General features: G+C 45.7%; 2 protein-coding genes across 3 annotated transcripts in view; both read right to left on the bottom strand.

Moving 5' to 3' along the window:
- Positions 1 to 18,764, bottom strand: part of LOC110505847 (ensconsin) — a 448,490-nt gene that overhangs the window by 248,314 nt on the left and 181,412 nt on the right. The window lies entirely within an intron of this gene.
- The window catches only part of LOC110504238 (nesprin-1), a 181,794-nt gene that overhangs the window by 54,657 nt on the left and 108,373 nt on the right, over positions 1 to 18,764 (bottom strand). For both annotated transcript variants that reach the window (XM_036962622.1, XM_036962623.1), the window contains 26 exons: positions 18,482 to 18,637; positions 18,150 to 18,320; positions 17,539 to 17,865; positions 17,192 to 17,344; positions 16,739 to 16,906; positions 16,388 to 16,567; positions 16,123 to 16,269; positions 15,728 to 15,853; positions 13,991 to 14,167; positions 11,432 to 11,697; positions 10,230 to 10,479; positions 9,868 to 10,143; positions 8,096 to 9,733; positions 7,697 to 7,870; positions 7,235 to 7,398; positions 6,559 to 6,703; positions 6,003 to 6,221; positions 5,360 to 5,634; positions 4,667 to 4,832; positions 4,227 to 4,382; positions 3,218 to 3,370; positions 2,811 to 2,993; positions 2,323 to 2,460; positions 1,763 to 1,948; positions 1,335 to 1,457; positions 949 to 1,131 (listed from right to left, as the gene is read on the bottom strand). In XM_036962622.1, coding sequence (XP_036818517.1) covers positions 949 to 1,131; positions 1,335 to 1,457; positions 1,763 to 1,948; positions 2,323 to 2,460; positions 2,811 to 2,993; positions 3,218 to 3,370; positions 4,227 to 4,382; positions 4,667 to 4,832; positions 5,360 to 5,634; positions 6,003 to 6,221; positions 6,559 to 6,703; positions 7,235 to 7,398; positions 7,697 to 7,870; positions 8,096 to 9,733; positions 9,868 to 10,143; positions 10,230 to 10,479; positions 11,432 to 11,697; positions 13,991 to 14,167; positions 15,728 to 15,853; positions 16,123 to 16,269; positions 16,388 to 16,567; positions 16,739 to 16,906; positions 17,192 to 17,344; positions 17,539 to 17,865; positions 18,150 to 18,320; positions 18,482 to 18,637 — 6,300 coding nt within the window. The remainder of the gene's footprint in view (positions 1 to 948; positions 1,132 to 1,334; positions 1,458 to 1,762; positions 1,949 to 2,322; positions 2,461 to 2,810; positions 2,994 to 3,217; positions 3,371 to 4,226; positions 4,383 to 4,666; positions 4,833 to 5,359; positions 5,635 to 6,002; positions 6,222 to 6,558; positions 6,704 to 7,234; positions 7,399 to 7,696; positions 7,871 to 8,095; positions 9,734 to 9,867; positions 10,144 to 10,229; positions 10,480 to 11,431; positions 11,698 to 13,990; positions 14,168 to 15,727; positions 15,854 to 16,122; positions 16,270 to 16,387; positions 16,568 to 16,738; positions 16,907 to 17,191; positions 17,345 to 17,538; positions 17,866 to 18,149; positions 18,321 to 18,481; positions 18,638 to 18,764) is intronic.

The raw sequence follows: 18,764 nt of genomic DNA, 5'->3' as shown, positions 1-18,764 counted from the left end.
CCACAAGCCACCTGGGAGACACACCAAACATGTGGAAGAAGGTGCTCTGGTCAGATGAAACCAAAATTGAACTTTTTGGCAACAATGCAAAACGTTATGTTTGGCGTAAAAGCAACACAGCTGAACACACCATCCCCACTGTCAAACATGGTGGTGGCAGCATCATGGTTTGGGCCTGCTTTTCTTCAGCAGGGACAGGGAAGATGGTTAAAATTGATGGGAAGATGGATGGAGCCAAATACAGGACCATTCTGGAAGAAAACCTGATGGAGTCTGCAAAAGACCTGAGACTGGGACGGAGATTTGTCTTCCAACAAGACAATGATCCAAAACATAAAGCAAAATCTACAATGGAATGGTTCACAAATAAACATATCCAGGTGTTAGAATGGCCAAGTCAAAGTCCAGACCTGAATCCAATCGAGAATCTGTGGAAAGAACTGAAAACTGCTGTTCACAAATGCTCTCCATCCAACCTCACTGAGCTCCAGCTGTTTTGCAAGGAGGAATGGGAAAAAATGTCAGTCTCTCGATGTGCAAAACTGATAGAGACATACCCCAAGCGAATTACAGCTGTAATCGCAGCAAAAGGTGGCGCTACAAAGTATTAACTTAAGGGGGCTGAATAATTTTGCACGCCCAATTTTTCAGTTTTTGATTTGTTAAAAAAGTTTGAAATATCCAATAAATGTCGTTCCACTACATGATTGTGTCCCACTTGTTGTTGATTCTTCACAAAAAAATACAGTTTTATATCTTTATGTTTGACGCCTGAAATGTGGCAAAAGGTCGCAAAGTTCAAGGGGGCCGAATACTTTCGCAAGGCACTGTACGTTGAGCTAAAACCTAGGTATTAGCTCAGGGAACTAACACAAGTCTTCAGGCACAGGCAGTCTTATTCATTATGCGGTTTCTCCTCCGTTACACAGTGTGCTGCGGCCTCCCTACCTGTAGAATGTTGCACTGCTGTATTACGACATGCTGTAGCTGGCTGGCCTCCTGCTGTAGGCCCAGTGCTGTGTGACAGATAGCCAGGTCAGGCATCACCTCCTCTGGGACGCGCAGGGCGCTCTGACACAGCTGCACCGCCTGCACCTGCAGCTTGAAGCCCTCCATCTCTGACAGCAGACGCTAGGAGAACACACAGGAGGAAACTTTACATTTTACCCACAAACCTTAAGTGTGAGACGTAGGTAGGAGAAGTAGAAAGAGACAGAGAAAGAAGAGGAAGGGAAGTAGACGAAGAACAACAACAACAAGAACATGATATGAGAATAAAATGCTATTAAAAATTCTGTGTTATTCTCTGTTAAGTTAGAATTGAAGTTAGCTACCTGTCTCTGGGCCAGTTGTTCTTTGAGACTCTGTCGGGAAAGATCAGGAGAGGTCAGTGTAGCTTGGACCTGTTCCAGAGCCACTTGTAGGGTCTTCACCTCATACTCCAGAGGCTCCATACTCTGAGGGGACGACACAGGACACACACAGGTTATTCTTGGAACCCAGAACCAAATCTAGTGAGTGCTAGCTGGCTGGCAATCAATTCATGTTAACCGTCTGTCAATAGGACTACACACAGGTCAATCAATCAAATATGTTTTTATGTACAGGTGAGAATAACACTGAGATGCTAAAAGCTATTTACACATTGTGCATAATTTTGTCACCGACCGTCTTTGTAACAAAGACTAACAACAATGCAACAGTAAAATCCGATGCTAGGCTAAATGCTAAGCCAGTGTATTCAGTATGTCTGAGTCAGTACCTTGGCTGCGTCCTGAAGGCTCTGCAGCCGTGTCCTGATGGTCTGCTGGAGCTCCTCGGTGTGGCGGCTCAGCTCACACACCTGCTGGGACATGTTCTCCGTCTGCAGCACCTCAGACAGCAGATCCACCTTCTCTCCCATGGCCTGCAGGTCCCCATGAAGCTCTCGAGATTCACGCAGCACGGACTGATGATGGGGAGAGGAGGAAGACAACACAATACGGGCAATGAATGGAGTAAGAGGACACTGTCTATGAAAATGAGTGCCACCCAGTGATGGTTGAATCCTGAGAGGTGCCAGTTAAAGAGAACCAACATCCTGGATCCCTGGTTAGAGGGAGAATGATAGGAGACATGGTAACAGAACACGTATTTATTACCACACACACACACACACACACACACACACCACCACCACCACCACCACCACCACCACCACCACCAGTATCGCTGCAGAGGGTACAGTGGAAGTGAACAGCGAGACGGTTTAATACAGTCTGTATTGGCTTTTTAATCCAGCAGCTCTCCATCATGTGTTTATTCATGTCGATCTCCACCCACCTCGTCCATCCTTATCTGTTCCTGCAGATGAGAGCAGGAGTTCCAGATGATGTTGGCCCTCACCAGGCCCTTGGCTTTCTCCGACCACCTCACTATGAAGTCCAGCATCTCATTGTACTCCTCTAGATGGGTCCCTGCCTGGAGGGGAGATATAACAAGAGAGGCAATGAGGAACTAAGGAACAGGCGTCAGGGAAATGATTACCTTAGTGATACCGACAATGTGTGTTATGGTATTACTAAGATTAAAAGTCAAATGGCCCCATGTAAACACTCTGGTCTGGGCAACACTGTACATTGATGCCACCTCTTCGGGGTAACAACAACAACAGCAACAGTGTAACAACAACTAGACTTCCCATGTATTTTGTATTTTTCCCCAACCTTTTTCCCCAACCAATATTTTTCCCCAACCTTTTTCCCCAACCAATATTTTTCCCCAACCAATATTTTTCCCCAACCTTTTTCCTCAACCAATTGGTTCCTAACCTTTTTGAGCCAGATGGATCTACACTCGGCCAGTCTGGCAGTGTGGTGGTGGATGTCTCCTAACTTGACGATGGCATCACTCAGCTGTTTGGCCAAGATGGGGTTCCGTCTGTCGAACTCCTGGACCGCAGCATCCAGCTCTGACAGAGTCCGATGACAGCTCTCCAGATCATCACAAAGACACTGTGGAGAGCAGAGGAGAGAAACTTGGAGTTAAATAAACTGACCAAGATAACAGCTCTGTATGCTCATTCACTTTGTATGTGGAGGGAAAACAGCACACGTTAAGAGCAGAAAATAGTATTTGGAATATTTGAGTTCACTTCCTGAATTTACTAAATTGACATGAAATTGACCCCAACCCTGATTAAGAGCCGTATGCATGAACCTCTTCAGCTCGCGCTCACCTTGGTCTCGTCTTTAGCGTGATGGACATCGCTGGCTTTGTCATTGAGACTGGTGGAGATGGCTTTCATCTTCTCCGACACGTCATGGATCCTGGAACTGATGTCCTCCTTGATGTCTCTTGTCTTCTGGATCTCTTTCTCTTTGGACAGAACCTTGTGAAAATCAGAAGAGGAAGGAAATATAGTTGATATAGTTGTATAGTTGTAAAAGATAGTTGATATAGTTGTATAGTTGTAAAAGATAGTTGATATAGTTGTATAGTTGTAAAAGATAGTTGATATAGTTGTATAGTTGTAAAAGATAGTTGATATAGTTGTATAGTTGTAAAAGATAGTTGATATAGTTGTATAGTTGTAAAAGATAGTTGATATAGTTGTATAGTTGTAAAAGATAGTTGATATAGTTGTATAGTTGTAAAAGATAGTTGATATAGTTGTATAGTTGTAAAAGATAGTTGATATAGTTGTATAGTTGTAAAAGATAGTTGATATAGTGCGTTTTCGAAATTTGGTCATGCATCAGCAGGTAGCCTAGTGGTTAGAGTGTTGGACTTGTAACCGAAAGGTTGCAAGATTGAATCCCTGAGCTGACAAGGTAAAAAAAAAATAGATTATTATTATTATGATATATCTTTCTGCCCCTGAAGAAGGCAGTTAACCCACTGTTCCTAGGCCATCAATGAAAATAAGAATTTGTTCTTAACTGACTTGCCTAGTTAAATAAGGGTAAATAAAAATAAACTCAATTAGCCCATGTCATCAATTTTTGGGGGATTGGTAAGTTAGTCTAGCGGCCAGCTTTCTAAACTTGTAGTGAGGATGGTTGAATTTCTGACCTGGGTGGGGCCAATTGATCATCAGTTATCATATTAAAAATTGCAAACACCATATGGCAAAATGTGTAGAATTGCAGGAAATTTGTTATAAAACTCCAAAATCTTCGCTCGGCCCCATGGCAAAATGTGTGTGTATGATGTCCATCCATGCCCTACATAGTCCAGTACAATACCTGGTCCTGGATGGCCCCCAGTGCTAGGGACACCTCAGCCAGCTGCATGGAGATCTCTGAGGGCAGGATGGTGTACAGGTCAAGATACTTGCTCTGCTGCTGCTCTGCTATCTTATCCACATGCTGACGGTAGCCAATCACATCACCGTGAACCACCTGTACAATACATAAGAGAAACATGGTCATGTCCACATGTGCCAATACTCGAAAACAAGCAACTCACATTACAATTCTTTAATTCACACCAAAGCTAGCATCGATCCCAGCCTGAGACTACACCATAGCATACAATACTGCTGGAAACGACAGTTGAGTAAATGCCATGGAATTTTGGCAATGAACCTGTTATTTTTGTGACAGAGTCATGTGTAGTCAATAAAATGATGTGTTAGATGGTGTTAACGCTGTCTTTAGTTCCATAGGGTTCGTCAGCGGCTTACCTCCAGCTCCTGCAGCAGAGCATCTATATCTGAGGTGGTGTTGGGGAGCAGCTCCCTGGTCTCCTGGATCCAGGATTTGACCACACTCAGGTTCTTCTCTACCCCCTCTCTGTCCCTCAGCTCCACCCCAGCCTGGGTACGCTTGGTCTGCGCCTGCTGCAGCAGACTGGTGGAGGAGAGAAATAAAACCACTATTATCTGTTTTCAAGAGTGGAGGTGATGGAAACTTTAGCCCTATGTTCCTCTCGGAATGAAGAGGATTCATTATTTTATTACCTTCATTTAACTAGGCAAGTCTGTTAAGAACAAATTCTTATTTTAAATTATGGCCTAGGAACAGTGGGTTAACTGCCTGTTCAGGGGCAGAACGACAGATTTGTACCTTGTCAGCTCGATTTGAACTTGCAACCTTTCAGTTACTAGTCCAACGCTCTAACCACTAGGCTACCCTGCCACCTCTACACTCTAACCACTAGGCTACCCTGCCACCTCTACACTCTAACCACTAGGCTACCCTGCCGCCCCGGTAAGTAATACTAAGCATTCAGGTCCTTCTGATAGGCCTATTGAGTTGTTTACAATATAACCAATCACCAGATCATATTCTAGCCTCGAAAGCAACATTTGAAGGCTAATCTAATTTGTGAGTGACCAACTGATCCGTGTAAAAAACAATATTGATCTTTTCAATACCTTTCCAGGTGGTCTTGTACTGCTCTGATCTCCTTGAGACTGGGTAGTTCGTCCTGTCCAGAGGTGGGCGATGGTGAAGGGACCTCCACATCATGGAGCAGGCTGAGGGCATACTGACGCAGCAGGGTGAGGGAGGACAGCTCTCTCTCTACATCCTGGATTAGCAGCTCATGCTGGTCCAACACAGACTGTAGGGTAGCCTTGGAGGCCTTCTCCACAACACAGTCTATAATATGACTCTGTAGATCCTCCACCATGCTCCTCAGCTTCACCATCTGAAATGAACGAAGACAGGCACATGTAAAATACTGTGCTGTACCTATTTAGCCTCCTTCCAGATATGTTTGTGCTTATATACTGCAGCAAACATCTATGGTAGTTGTTATGCCAAACATAAGATGTAAGCACTAACATATGGATCAGGCTAGGATCTATAATGTCAGGATATATGGGGAACAGATACACAATACAGTATATGCTATTAGTATACTGTTAAGTTCATACTATTGTCTTCTCTACAGTTTATTTGTGTAGGCTACAGAGTGAAATTGTACTATTTGAAGTACTATAACAACCGCTTGGCGTTGTTCAGCTTTGTACTCACAACTCATCTAGTCATGTTTAATGTATAGCGTTGCAGTACCTTCTCTCTGAAGGTCCCCCACTCCTGGGCCGTGTCCTCCAGTACCCTCTCCTGCCCTCGCGCCACGCTGCGAAGCCGGGTCCAGCGCTGCCACACCGTGGTCATGGAGCGGCTGATGGTGGCCTTGCTGGCCTCACTACCCACCAGCTCCAGTTGTGATGCCTGCTCCTCCAGCCCTGTCAGCTTCTCCTGGAACCCAGTCACCATCAACACCAGGGACTGGCAGGGAGGAAGGAAGGAAGGAAGGGGGGAATATACACACAATGGAGGAGTCATTGTAAATCCACATATTACCCACTAGGCACAGATGTCAATTCAATGTCCATTCCATGTTGGTTCAACGTAGTTTCATGGAGACTGGGAATCAACAATGTTGATTCAAGCAGTGTGTGCCCAGAGTTCTTAACAAAGTTCTCTCTGGAAAATGTTTACTAATGTTAACTTTGTGCTTTGATGACTAAAGATTAATGCTGATTACTCCGTCATTAGCAAAGTAACCAAGAACGTACAAGTCAAAATAGAAGACACTCTTTATTTTCCCATGGTCCTCTTTTACCCTGTGACTCCTGAGTTTCTCCTCGGCCTCCAGAAAGGTGGCAGCCTTTGCGGTGGAAAACTCAGTAAGCTTCTGCTCTGCCTCGTTCATCAGTTCAATCACCGTCTGCCTCGCCTCCTGGTAAGACTTCCACTTGGCCACACAGCTAGGGACAGTCAATTTAATTCAGTTCAATTCAATTCAGTTATTGTCCCAATAGGACATTTCATGGTGCAGCCAAGTATTTACAGAAGATAGAACATACAGATATAGGATCTTAATTTGATCACACTTTTGTTGATGATAATATTCATGCACCACAGGAAATGCAGATGAGCTTCATGATTTACATAAATCCTGTGAAAACCCGCACTAACACATAGTGCAGGTTTTGTTGCTGCAAATCATGTTGCTGCAGTTTTATTTTTGCTGCAACAATACTGGCCAAAGTAAAACACAACATCTGTATGATACACTACATTGTGTTGGAGGGGGGACGTGTTGGAGGGTATATAATGTCTAAGTTTCAATTGAGTATGGCATAATGATGACGATCACATTAAGACAATCCAATCCAATCACTCTCGGTCCTGAATTACCCATCTCTGCACCAACGTCTCTTTCTCTCTCTATATTCAAAACGTTTAAACCCTTATTGTCAATGTTTTGGTTACAATATTTTCTTCTAATTCTGTACCTGATCAGGACGTCCTGGTGATTCTGCAGCTGATCCCGGACCTCCACTCCTCTCTGCTGAGCAGACTCCACATTCAGTCTGAGCTGTTCCTTGGCTGTGAGGTTCACCAGGTTCTCCAGCTGGGGGGGCAGAGCCTCCAACTCTTGCAGGTGGTCTAGGAACTTCTGCTCCCAGGAAAAAGGGAGAGAACAACTTCAACACTTATCCTGTTGCGTAAATAAATTAACGAGTGCTTGAAGCTAGTCTGAGTGCTAGTCTGTGCTATCATGCCAACTTCCTGTCACTCATTGTCATACTGAAATGTATCTGGCAAGAGCACCAACAGATCAGGGACTAGGCTAGCTTGCAACAGGCAACCCATCACATCAAACAAAGGCAAAAAGGCCAACATTCATAAGATGCAATTAATTGAAGCTTTGTTTTAATTTTCTTTTAGCATTGTGTCTTTAATAGAGCAGTCACCTGCTCTGAGGCCAGGATGTCCTCCTGCTGGCGGAGACATTCCTCGTAGTTCTCTACGTCCACTCCCAGGCTGGCTAGTTGTAGGAAGGCCACAGCTTCCTCCAGCCACTCACACGCAGACTGCATCCGGAAGTGGTACTTCTGACACAACGCCAAGGCCTGCTCTAGGGTGATCTGGAGAACAGACATGGGAATCGAGAGGGTGAATATGTGAAGCCAACAACACCACTACAGAATGTCAACCAATATGTTTTGTTACTGCCATTATTCCAGGTTTGCAAAATTCCATAAACTTTCCCAAAGTTCTCAGATTCTCCAACCGGGATTTCTGAAAACTCCGGAAAAAACCCAACTCCCTTAAATTGTAATATATATTGAGACAGTATGATATTTTCTTACCTGTTTGGAACTCATTGCTTGCTGTACATCAGCCTGTAGCTTGGCCATCTCCTCCAGGCTCAAGTCAACGTGGGCTGGGACCAGTTCGTTGGCGCTGGTGTACTTCTGTTTCTCCCTACTGCTCAGGGCCTCCACGATCCTCAGCCTGGACTGAACCTCATCCTGCATTATCTGCTGTTTCCTGATCTCTTCCTGGACCTTTTCTACCCTCACGTCCACCACTACCACAGAACAGCCCAGCTCATCCCTGATATGCTGCAGCCAGTCCAGCGTTCTCTTCACCTCTGTCTCAAAGTCTTTACTCTGGACAAACCTATTCTCACACTCCACTATCAGCTCCCCCACGGCAGACTGTAGGGACTGCAGCTCCTCCTGCCAAAGGACCACCTGTTCCCTGGAAGCGTCATGGGCAGCCTTGTCCAGCTGAGGAGCCAAGTTATCCATCTGCTCCATGAGTCTGGACAGGTGAGAGCTGGCGCTCTGAAGACTCCCGGCCAGGGCATGGTAATTCTTCAGCCTCTCCTCCGCCGACTGGGTCTCTGCGTTGACCTTGACTAGCTCTTCTTTGGTAGCCTTTAGCTCAGAGTCCACCTGCATGGCCATGGCCTTGTGGTCCTCGAAGGACTCCAGTGTGTCGTCGAGATGCTCCACCCGCTGTTCGATGAGCCTCTTGAGCCCATTGTAAAGACTCACCAGCTGGGTCAACTCTTCAGGTCTCCAGGGTTGACCGGTGCTGCGGAAGCCTTCTTTCTTCTGGTTCAGTTCGCTGACAGCCAGACCAAGATTGCCCAGATCTACCTGAAGAGCTTTGTAGTCACTCAGTAAATTCACAACCTCCTCTGTCTGCAGACCAACAGGCTGCAACCCTAAGTTATGGAACTGCTCCTCAAGCTCTTTCAATGCTTTATGAGTCACGTCTATGAAGGAGGCGTACTCCTTTCTGGCTAGGATGGCCTGCTCGATCTTCTCCTGTTTCTCTTTGGCCAGAGCCAGTATGCTGTTGTATTTCTGTGGCAGGGCATTGAGTTTCTCATCCAAGTAACAGTGGTCCACTTCATTCAGAGTGGGCAGGATCTCCTGACCAGTTCTCTGGACAATCAGTAAGAGGTTTTCATATTCCATCGCCTGCTCTACTATCTGCCGGTACTTCAACAGCTGCACGTTCAGCTCCAAGTCGCCATTCATGAGGTTGATCTCAGGGAAGGTCACAATGTCTGCTTGTTTCAGCCACTGACACGTCTTTTCCAGGTCTGCCTTGAAGTACTTCCTGGAGACAAGCACATTGTCCAGTTCTTGGAGCCTCTGGACACATTTCTGCAGGGCTTTTTCAAAGATGTTCTGCAGCTCCTGCAGCTTGGTGAGCATCTCCACCTTCTCGTCCTGCGTGGCGTCCTTCATCAGGTCTCTGCCCTGAGACCACAGGGAGGTCAGCTCGCTCTGGTAGGCCTTAAGGCTGCTCTGGATGTTCCTGCAGGCCTTAACCTGCTTGGCCAGGTCGTCAGGTAGCAGTGCAATGTACTCCTCCGCCTGGGCCTTCTTCTCATTCTGCTGGACCCAGGTGATGGACTGGTTGACAGCCTGCAGGAACTGGGTCCTCTCAGTGAAGGCCTTGCTGAGGTGCTTCCTGCGTTGAGCCACCTTTATTTAATTTGCACAAAAAATACAATAAATATATTTTTTGTAACATGAGTTACAGTGTAAACATAAGGTATCTGTGCATGTGCAGGAGAGGTGAGAAACCCAAATGGCCTTTTATAAAAACCTTCTCCCACCTTCACGCTGAGTGACTCCACCTCGGCCTGAGTGTCTGAGATGAGCTGCTGCAGGCGCTGGCACTCGTTGAGCCCCAGGTGAGCCAGGAGACGGTCAGCATCACTCATGGCCTGGGCCAGAAGCAGCTGCTTGGCCTCCAGTTCGCTGCAAATGCTGAGGTGGTCAAAGAGGAAGCTTTGGGCCAACTCTGGAGGAGGACTCATCTTCATGGCTTCAGAAAGGCCTGGCTGCTGCTCTTCGGCCCACTCCCTGGCCTCCCTTAGACGGGCCTCCACCTGAATAGAACAGAGTAAAATAGATACTTTATTGTCCATTGATTAGAACTGAAATGTGTATTCTGCCTTTTACAACACACACACACCTTGGCCATGTCCTCCAGGGTCAGCACCGAGTCCTGTATCTTCCTGTTGATGAGGCTCTGCAGCTGAACCCAGCGCTGCTCAAAATGGCTGATCTGTTCCTTCACCAGCTCCTTGTCATCCAGGTTCAGGTGGGGGGTGACTTTCTGCCTCTGGTCCTTCAGGTCCTCCAGAGTTCCCTTCTGGTCTCCGAGAGCTACGGCGAGTTTCTTCAGCGCCTCCAAGTGCTCAGATGAACTTTCAGCATCAGTCCTAGGGAGGATAGGAAAATATAAAATTACTGGATATTATAATGACTCTTTTTCAAAGTTAAGACATATTCTAATGGAAATAGAGTGATTAGAAGAAGTTCAGGTCTACTGCTGAAAGGGAATGTTTGAGAGACATTGTCATGGTTTTTAGGATGTTGGTACAGCTCTCAAACTCTTAAGTCATGTTACCACTGCCATGGCAACTATGACTATTCAGCTATTGATCCCACACAGAGTCAATCTTCTATTTACATAAACAGAGTGCCCTGGAGGCTGGCCCCACAGAGTGCCCTGGAGACTGGTCCCACAGAGTGCCCTGGAGACTGGTCCCACAGAGTGCCCTGGAGACTGGTCCCACAGAGTGCCCTGGAGGCTGGCCCCACAGTGCCCTGGAGACTGGTCCCACAGAGTGCCCTGGAGACTGGTCCCACAGAGTGCCCTGGAGACTGGTCCCACAGAGTGCCCTGGAGACTGGTCCCACAGAGTGCCCTGGAGGCTGGTCCCACAGTGTGCCCTGGAGACTGGTCCCACAGAGTGCCCTGGAGACTGGTCCCACAGAGTGCCCTGGAGGCTGGTCCCACAGAGTGCCCTGGAGACTGGTCCCACAGAGTGCCCTGGAGGCTGGTCCCACAGAGTGCCCTGGAGACTGGTCTCACAGAGTGCCCTGGAGACTGGTCCCACAGAGTGCCCTGGAGGCTGGTCCCACATCAATAGAATTTTGCAATGAAAGGGACTGCTCATTCACTAGCAAATAGCAACAAGACCTGCTGGAGTCAGAACCAAAGAAATGTAACATTTTTTTTGTTTGTGATGTAGTCAAAACATTACGTATGAACTTTAATTGTGCATTGTGATATTATTGTGGGTGGAATTAGAGCAGTTAGTGCAATAGATCTCTGGATCTCATTCTATAGTAACTCAGTGATAGGTTTCAGATAGACAGATGACCCCACCTGGCCAGGTTATCCCACTCCTTAGACATTTGCTCAAAAAGTGCTTCCATGGCTGTGATGCAGTTGTGGTACTCCTGGATCCTCTGCAGGTCCTCCTGTCTCTGGCTCTTCAGCCTGTTAGCTTGGTGAAACAGCCCCAGCCAGGCATGGCTCAGACGCCCTATCTCTCCATGTTCCGGGCTGTCCTGGCCCGCAGTCAGACGACTCACAATCTCTGTCATCCTGGATAGGGTGGCTTGTTTATTCTGCAGCTGTTGGCTAAACTCCTGTTGGAGAGAGTTTAGAGAGATTAATTGTATATGAGCAAACTGCTAATCGGTGAAACTGATATTGACTGTTACACACTTATTGAATCTAGATTCAATGTGGAGAGTTCAAACTTAGGGATCTTCTTAAGGATCCAGTGAAGATGGAAGTGCCACAGTGCTCCCTAAAAATATACAGTACCAGTCAAAAGTTTGGACACACCTACTCATTCAAGTTTGTATTTAAATTTTTTCAATTTTCTACATTGTAGAATAATAGTGAAGACATCAAACCTATGAAATAACACATATGGAATCATGTAGTAACCAAAAAAAGTATTAAACAGATTCTCCAAATAGCCACCCTTTGCCTTGATGACAGCTTTGCACACTCTTGGCATTCTCTCAACCAGCTTCATGAGGTAGTCACCTGGAATGCATTTCAAATAACAGGTGTGCCTTGTTAAAAGTTAATTTGTGGAATTTCTTTCCTTCTTAATGCCTTTGAGCCAATCAGTCATGTTGTGACAAGGTAGGGGTGGTATAGAGAAATTATTCCTATTTGGCAAAAGACCAAGTCCATATTATGGCAAGAACAGCTCAAATAAGCAAAGAGAAACGACAGTCAATCATTATTTTAAGACATGAAGGTCAGTCAATGAGTAACATTTCAGGAACTTTGAAAGTTTCTTCAAGTGCAGTCGCAAAAACCATGATGAAACTGGCTCTCATGAGCACTGCCACAGGAAAGGAAGACCCAGAGTTACCTCTTCTGCAGAGGATAAATTCATTAGAGTTATCAGCCTCAGAAATGCAGCCCAAATAAATGCTTCACAGAGTTCAAGTAACAGACACATCTCAACATCAGCTGTTCAGAGGAGACTATGTGAATCGGGCCTTCATGGTCAAATTGCTGCAAAGAAAACACTACTAAAGGACACCAATAATAAGAAGAGACTTGCTTGGGCCAAGAAACACGAACAATGGACATTAGACCAGTGTAAATCTGTCCTTTGGTCTGATGAGTCCAAATTGCGATTTCTGGTTCCAACTGCTGTGTCTTTGTGAGATGCAGAGTAGGTGAACTGATGACCTCTGCATGTGTAGTTCCCACCATGAAGCATGGAGGAGGTGGTGTGATGGTGTGGGGGTGCTTTGCTGTTTTTTTATAAATCAAGCCACACTTAACCAGCATGGCTACCACGCCATCCCATCTGGTTTGCGCTTAGTGGGACTATCATTTGTTTTTCAACAGGACAATGACCCAACATACCTCCAGGCTGTGTAAGGGCTATTTGACCAATAAGGATAGTGATGGAGTGCTGCATCAGATGACCTGGCTTCCACAATCACCTGACCTCAACCCAATTGAGATGGTTTGGGATGAGTTGGACCGCAGAGTGAAGGTAAAGTAGCCAACAAGCGCTCAGCATTTGTGGGAACTCCTTCAAGACTGTTGGAAAAGCATTCCAGATGAAGCTGGTTGAGAGAATGCCAAGAGTGTGCAAAGCTGTCATCAAGGCAAAGGGTGGCTACTTTGAAGAATCTCAAATATAAAATATATTTTGATTGGTTTAACACTTTTTTGGTTACTACATGATTCTATATGTGTTATTTTGTAGTTTTGATGTCTTCACTATTATTCTACAATGTAGTAAATAGTCAAAATAGAAAAACCCTTGAATGAGTAGGTGTCCAAACTATTGACTGGTACTGCATATTTTTTACTCTGCTCACTGCAGTCTATGTTCCCTGTTATTTTATTGTTGCAGTTTAATTATTAGTTATTTTTCAAATGTCCTTATTTTTTATTTTTATTTGTATTTATTTACTTTTTACTTCAGTTTATTTTAGTACATACATTATTAAAACTGCATTGTTGGTTAAGGGCTTGTAAGTAAGCATTTCACTGTAAAGACAAAGACCTGTTGTCTTTGCACATGAAATACAATTTTATTTGATGTGGTTAATTGGTGACAATGTTAGGTCTGTCATCAGGTGTCTACCTTGGCCTGGGTGAGCATGTTGTGGGATTGACCCTGCTTCCTACCTTGGCCTGGGTGAGCATGCTGTGTGATTTACCCTGCTTCCTCCCTTGGCCTGGATGAGCATGTTGTGGGATTAACCCTGCTTCCTACCTTGGCCTGGATGAGCATTCTGTGTGATTTACCCTGCTTCCTCCCTTGGCCTGGATGAGCATGTTGTGGGATTAACCCTGCTTCCTACCTTGGCCTGGGTGAGCATGTTGTGGGATTGACCCTGCTTCCTCCCTTGGCCTGGATGAGCATGTTGTGGGATTAACCCTGCTTCCTACCGTGGCCTGGGTGAGCATGTTGAGGGCGATCTTGGTCTCGAGCTCCGCTGGTCTTCTGGAGAGGCTGAGAAGCTGCTGCTCCATGTCCTGGAACTGATCAGATAGCTCCTGCTTCTGCTCCTTTATCTCCCTCCAGCCCTCACATAGCTCCTGGGAGCTCAACATCCTCTCCTCCATCTGTACAGTACAACATTAAGTACACAGCTGAGTGCAGAACAACAAGGAAGTCAACCTATGCATATTCTTAGATTCTAGATACCACCTTTTTTTCTAGGCTTGAACATTGGCTTGTTTTGTGGTAGGTCTTTTTGTATACTAGTTGTATGATTCCTTTGCTGGTTGTTGTATGCATACTTATTAGCCTGGTCCCAGGTCTATTAGCATTTTTGCCGACTCCAATGTCATTGTCAAGTCAGACGTCATGTTTTGTATGACAATTCCATAAGGAGTTGGCAAGAGAGCAGTAACAGACTGTCACCAAGGCTGTTATAGGCCTACATATTTGCCCTGAATTCTAATGACGTGAAATGTAATGCTCTTTTTATTGTGAGAACTTGCGAGAGTAAGATGTGTGTATTTATTGCTGACCAAAACGGGCACGTGTGTGTATCCACGTGTGCCATCCCGCGCACATTGATTTTGTTCACCCACACCATGAGCGATGAGGACACGCAGGTTGAAATATCAAAACAAAAACAATTATATATCAACCAATTATATTAATTTGGGGACAGGTCAAAAAGCATTTAACATTTATGGTAATTTAGCTAGCTAGCTTGCTATTGATTTTATTGTGGATTTTATCTATTGATTTTTTTATTTCACCTTTATTTAACCAGGTTGGCTAGTTGAGAATAAGTTCTCATTTACAATTGAGACCTGGCCAAGATAAAGCAAAGCAGTTCGACACATACAACAACACAGAGTTACACATGGAATAAACAAACATACAGTCAATAATACAATAGAAAAATAAGTATATATACAATGTGAGCAAATGAGGTAAAATAAGGGAGGTAAAGGCAAAAAAAAGGCCATGGTGGCGAAGTAAATACAACATATAAGGTAGATTTGCAGTGGAAGAATGTGCAAAGTAGAAATATAAATAATGGGGTGCAAAGGAGCAAAATAAATAAATAAATAAATACAGTAGGAGAAGGGGTAGTTGTTTGGGCTAAATTATAGATGGGCGATGTTCAGGTGCAATAATCTGTGAGCTGCTCTGACAGCTGGTGCTTAAAGCTAGTGAGGGAGATAAGCGTTTCCAGTTTCAGAGATGTTTGTAGTTCGTTCCAGTCATTGGCAGCAGAGAACTGGAAGGAGAGGTGGCCAAAGGAGGAATTGGTCTTGGGGGTGACCAGAGAGATATACCTGCTGGAGAGCGTGCTACAGGTGGGTGCTGCTATAGTGACCAGCGAGAGATAAGGGGGAACTTTACCTAGCAGGGTCTTGTAGATGACCTGGAGCCAGAAGGTTTGGCGATGAGTATGAAGCAAGGGCCAGCCAATGAGAGCGTACAGGTCGCAGTGGTGGGTAGTATATGGGTCTTTGGTGACACATAACATCTATGTGTAAATGTATTTTGTAACACTCGCGCACGCAACACGAGCGGTGTGGTCAGCATGTTACATATGCCAAATACTTGAAACTGAATCTTATGGGGAAAACCCTGTTGTCAATTCTGTAGGGACAGTGTGATGACCAGAAGTGAATGTACATTAAGACCAGCCCACACACCGTGTGTTTGACCTGCTGGACTTCCGCAGCGGTGGCTCTCACAGCATCATCAGACAAGTCACACACAGAACACACCAGGTCCAGGTACGTACTGGCCTGCTCCTGTAGAGCCCTGTAGTGCTTCACCTGTACAGGTAACAGGGGAATATACAGACAAATGTCATCAGCTTGATAAAACATTTGTTCATTTCCATTATTTATATTAATTAACCAGGTTGTCCAGTTGAGGTCAGAAGCAGAGGCTTCTATTTGACTTGATGAAGGAATTCAGAATGGTCATGAAATTCCAGAACTTCAAGGCATAACCCAGTTGTCATGGAAACAACATTACTCTGTCATTTGATTCTCATTCTCTGCCTATAAAAGAGCAAGAGGATAACCAGTCAGTCAGACACCTGTTTGAGGGCCTCCTGCATGCCAAAGGGAGGTTGACAGTGCAGCAGTAGCTCCTCATTGGCGGTGGAGAGCCAGGTCTGGCACTGCTGCAGAGTGTCCTGGTGACTGACATGCTTCTGCAGTTCTCTGTCCAGACTCTGGTAAACCTGATGAAGACACAGACACACCAAGACAAGTGAGAAGATGAGCCAGGTTAGAGGGAGATGGAAACAGTAAGAGAGTAGAACAGAGCAGAGCAGCGTAGCGTGTTACTATAGCACTCACACACTGTGCGCTGCTGCAGATGGCTGAGTAGCTGTCTCTGGTGCCCTGATGGTGAGCCTTGACCTGCTGGCTGGTCTTAGCCTGCATCTGGTCTGTTGTACAGCTGGACACCAAGTCATCTCCTTTCTCCTTCAGACTGGTCAGGCGCTCCTCAAAACTAGCTATTTCCTCCATGATTGCCTAAGAAATGTGACAGACAAGAGTTCAGATTAGAAAAAGTAGTAGACAACAATTGCATTTTAGATTGTTGGTTTTGAACTTCAGAAGCATAATTCCATGGCAATTATTACATAATATCATTCTGATTGATTCTCATACGGTTCCATTCCATAACATCAGTCAGTCACCCACCTTGTGGCGGGCCAGTTGTTGTGTGGCCGTCTCCATACTACATGTCTGCATGGAGTCTGAGGTGACCAGCCTACTGGACATCTGTAGGAGCCACTTCTCCACCTCCTGGAGCTCACTGTTGTAGCACTCATGCTCCTTCACACACTCCACCAGACTCTGGACCTGGCTCTGAAAACAAGTTCAAAACACTTTCTCTCATAGACAATTACAGTAGACGTCTCCACAGCCACACCAATCAGGTAAGATGATTACAGATGATGGAAGCTCACTAATAATGTAGTAGATGATCACTGCAAGTGGTAGCAATTATAAGACGTTTAGGGGTTATGTTTAATTGTATTTTTTCAGGGCGCCTTTAGCTCTTCTAGCTAGAAGTGTATGTAGTATAACGGTAGCGCGTAGACCCATTGAGTCCAAAGCGCAGCATTACAGCTTTCAATGCAGGACACCTACCTTGGCTGCAGTGCAGAGTTCCTGGTAGTCAGTCTGCAACCTGTTCATGTTGTCTCTGATGGTGGGGTCACAGACCATATTCAGAAGAACCTCTCCTTTCTCAACCACTGACCTCACCGCTGACTCGTGGGACTGCACTGTCTGCTGGATTGTCTATGTGAGGAAGAAAATGTTCTTTAAAATGTCAATAAATCATTCAGCTGTTGTTGAAAAGTATTATTTCTACCGCAGCACAACCAGACAGACAGACAGACAGACATCGATCGGGAAGTTGAGTTTATCAACAGTAAACACAGCAGCATGTGACCTACCAAGCAGATTAGCATGACATCAGCTAGCCTATGTACCTTATATTTGGCTAACTGGGCCTTCTTCTGGTAGAGCTCAGCTTTGAGCTCGATGGGTGAGCTTAACAAAGCCTTGGTCTCAGCGAGCCACTGTGCCTGGGCCTTGTACTTGTCCAGGAAGTCTTTGGAGAGGGAGATGCATTTCTCTAGGGAGCTGTGCTCCGTGCGTAGCCCAGCCATCAGGCCCTCTAGCTGGGATCTATGAGCATCCACCTCCTCCCTCAGCTGCTCAGCTTCTGGTTCCTCCAGGAAGGCCACGGCCCGCTCTGTCTTCTCACGCATAGTCTTCAGGAAGCTGTGGCCCTGCTCCATGTCACCCTGAAGAGCCTGGAGAAAAGACACACAGAGAGTAAACAGAAGTGACCATAACCATAACCTTTTCAGAGGATGAAAGAAAGCAAAGAGAGTTTGAGACTTGGTAGTGTCACTGTGATGAAGTACACTAGGTCCGCACTGAAAAACAATTTCAAAAGAGCTTACTTTTGCGACATAAAAGTTGTTGCCTACCAACTGAGCTGCTAGAGGCATGGCTTCCATTTAGCTGAAGCTCAGACTGTAGTCTCTCTCGCCAGACTCAGGGTAGCGGCTGTAAGAAGAGTCTGTTACTGTACCTCCAGTGTCTTCATCTTCCTCTCCATGGTAAGACGGTCTACTACACTGATGCTGATGGCCAATGTGCTGAAGTTGTTCTTGGCCGAGCTCAGCCAATCAGAGAAGGTCCTGAACACATTCTGGGCCTCCTCAATGCAACACACCTCCACCTGTAGTTGCTTGATGCTCTCCTGCAGTACATCAACAGACAGCCCAAGAAAAAACGATAGAAATGGAGATTCTGCACTGTGGTAGCAAACTGGGGTGTGTAAATTAGTCCAAGGTTTGTGTGTGTGTGTATGTGTGCATGCTTGTGTGTTGCTGCCTATGTGTGTAACTGAGCAGGTCGTACCAGTAGGTGCAGTAGCAGGGCGTGGTAGCGGGAGGTGAGTTGGGTAGCTCTGGTGCTGACCCGGCTGCTGATGTGGGTCTCATCTATGACCTGCTGGGCTAGAACACTCAGACCCTCCACCTCCTCCTGGTACACTAGCACCTCCTCCTGCCAACTCTGTATACAGAGAGAGAGAGAGAGAGAGAGAGAGAGAAAGAGAGAGAGAGAGAGCGAGAGAGAGAGAGAGAGAGAGAGAGAGAGAGACACAATTTAAGCCCTGTTTCTATTTGCACTTGGAAGTAAA

Source organism: Oncorhynchus mykiss, chromosome 25 (assembly GCF_013265735.2).
Source record: "Oncorhynchus mykiss isolate Arlee chromosome 25, USDA_OmykA_1.1, whole genome shotgun sequence".
In the NCBI taxonomy this organism is placed as follows: domain Eukaryota; kingdom Metazoa; phylum Chordata; class Actinopteri; order Salmoniformes; family Salmonidae; genus Oncorhynchus; species Oncorhynchus mykiss.
Note: the sequence above shows the minus strand (reverse complement) of the source record. Positions and strands in the feature narration are given on the sequence as shown.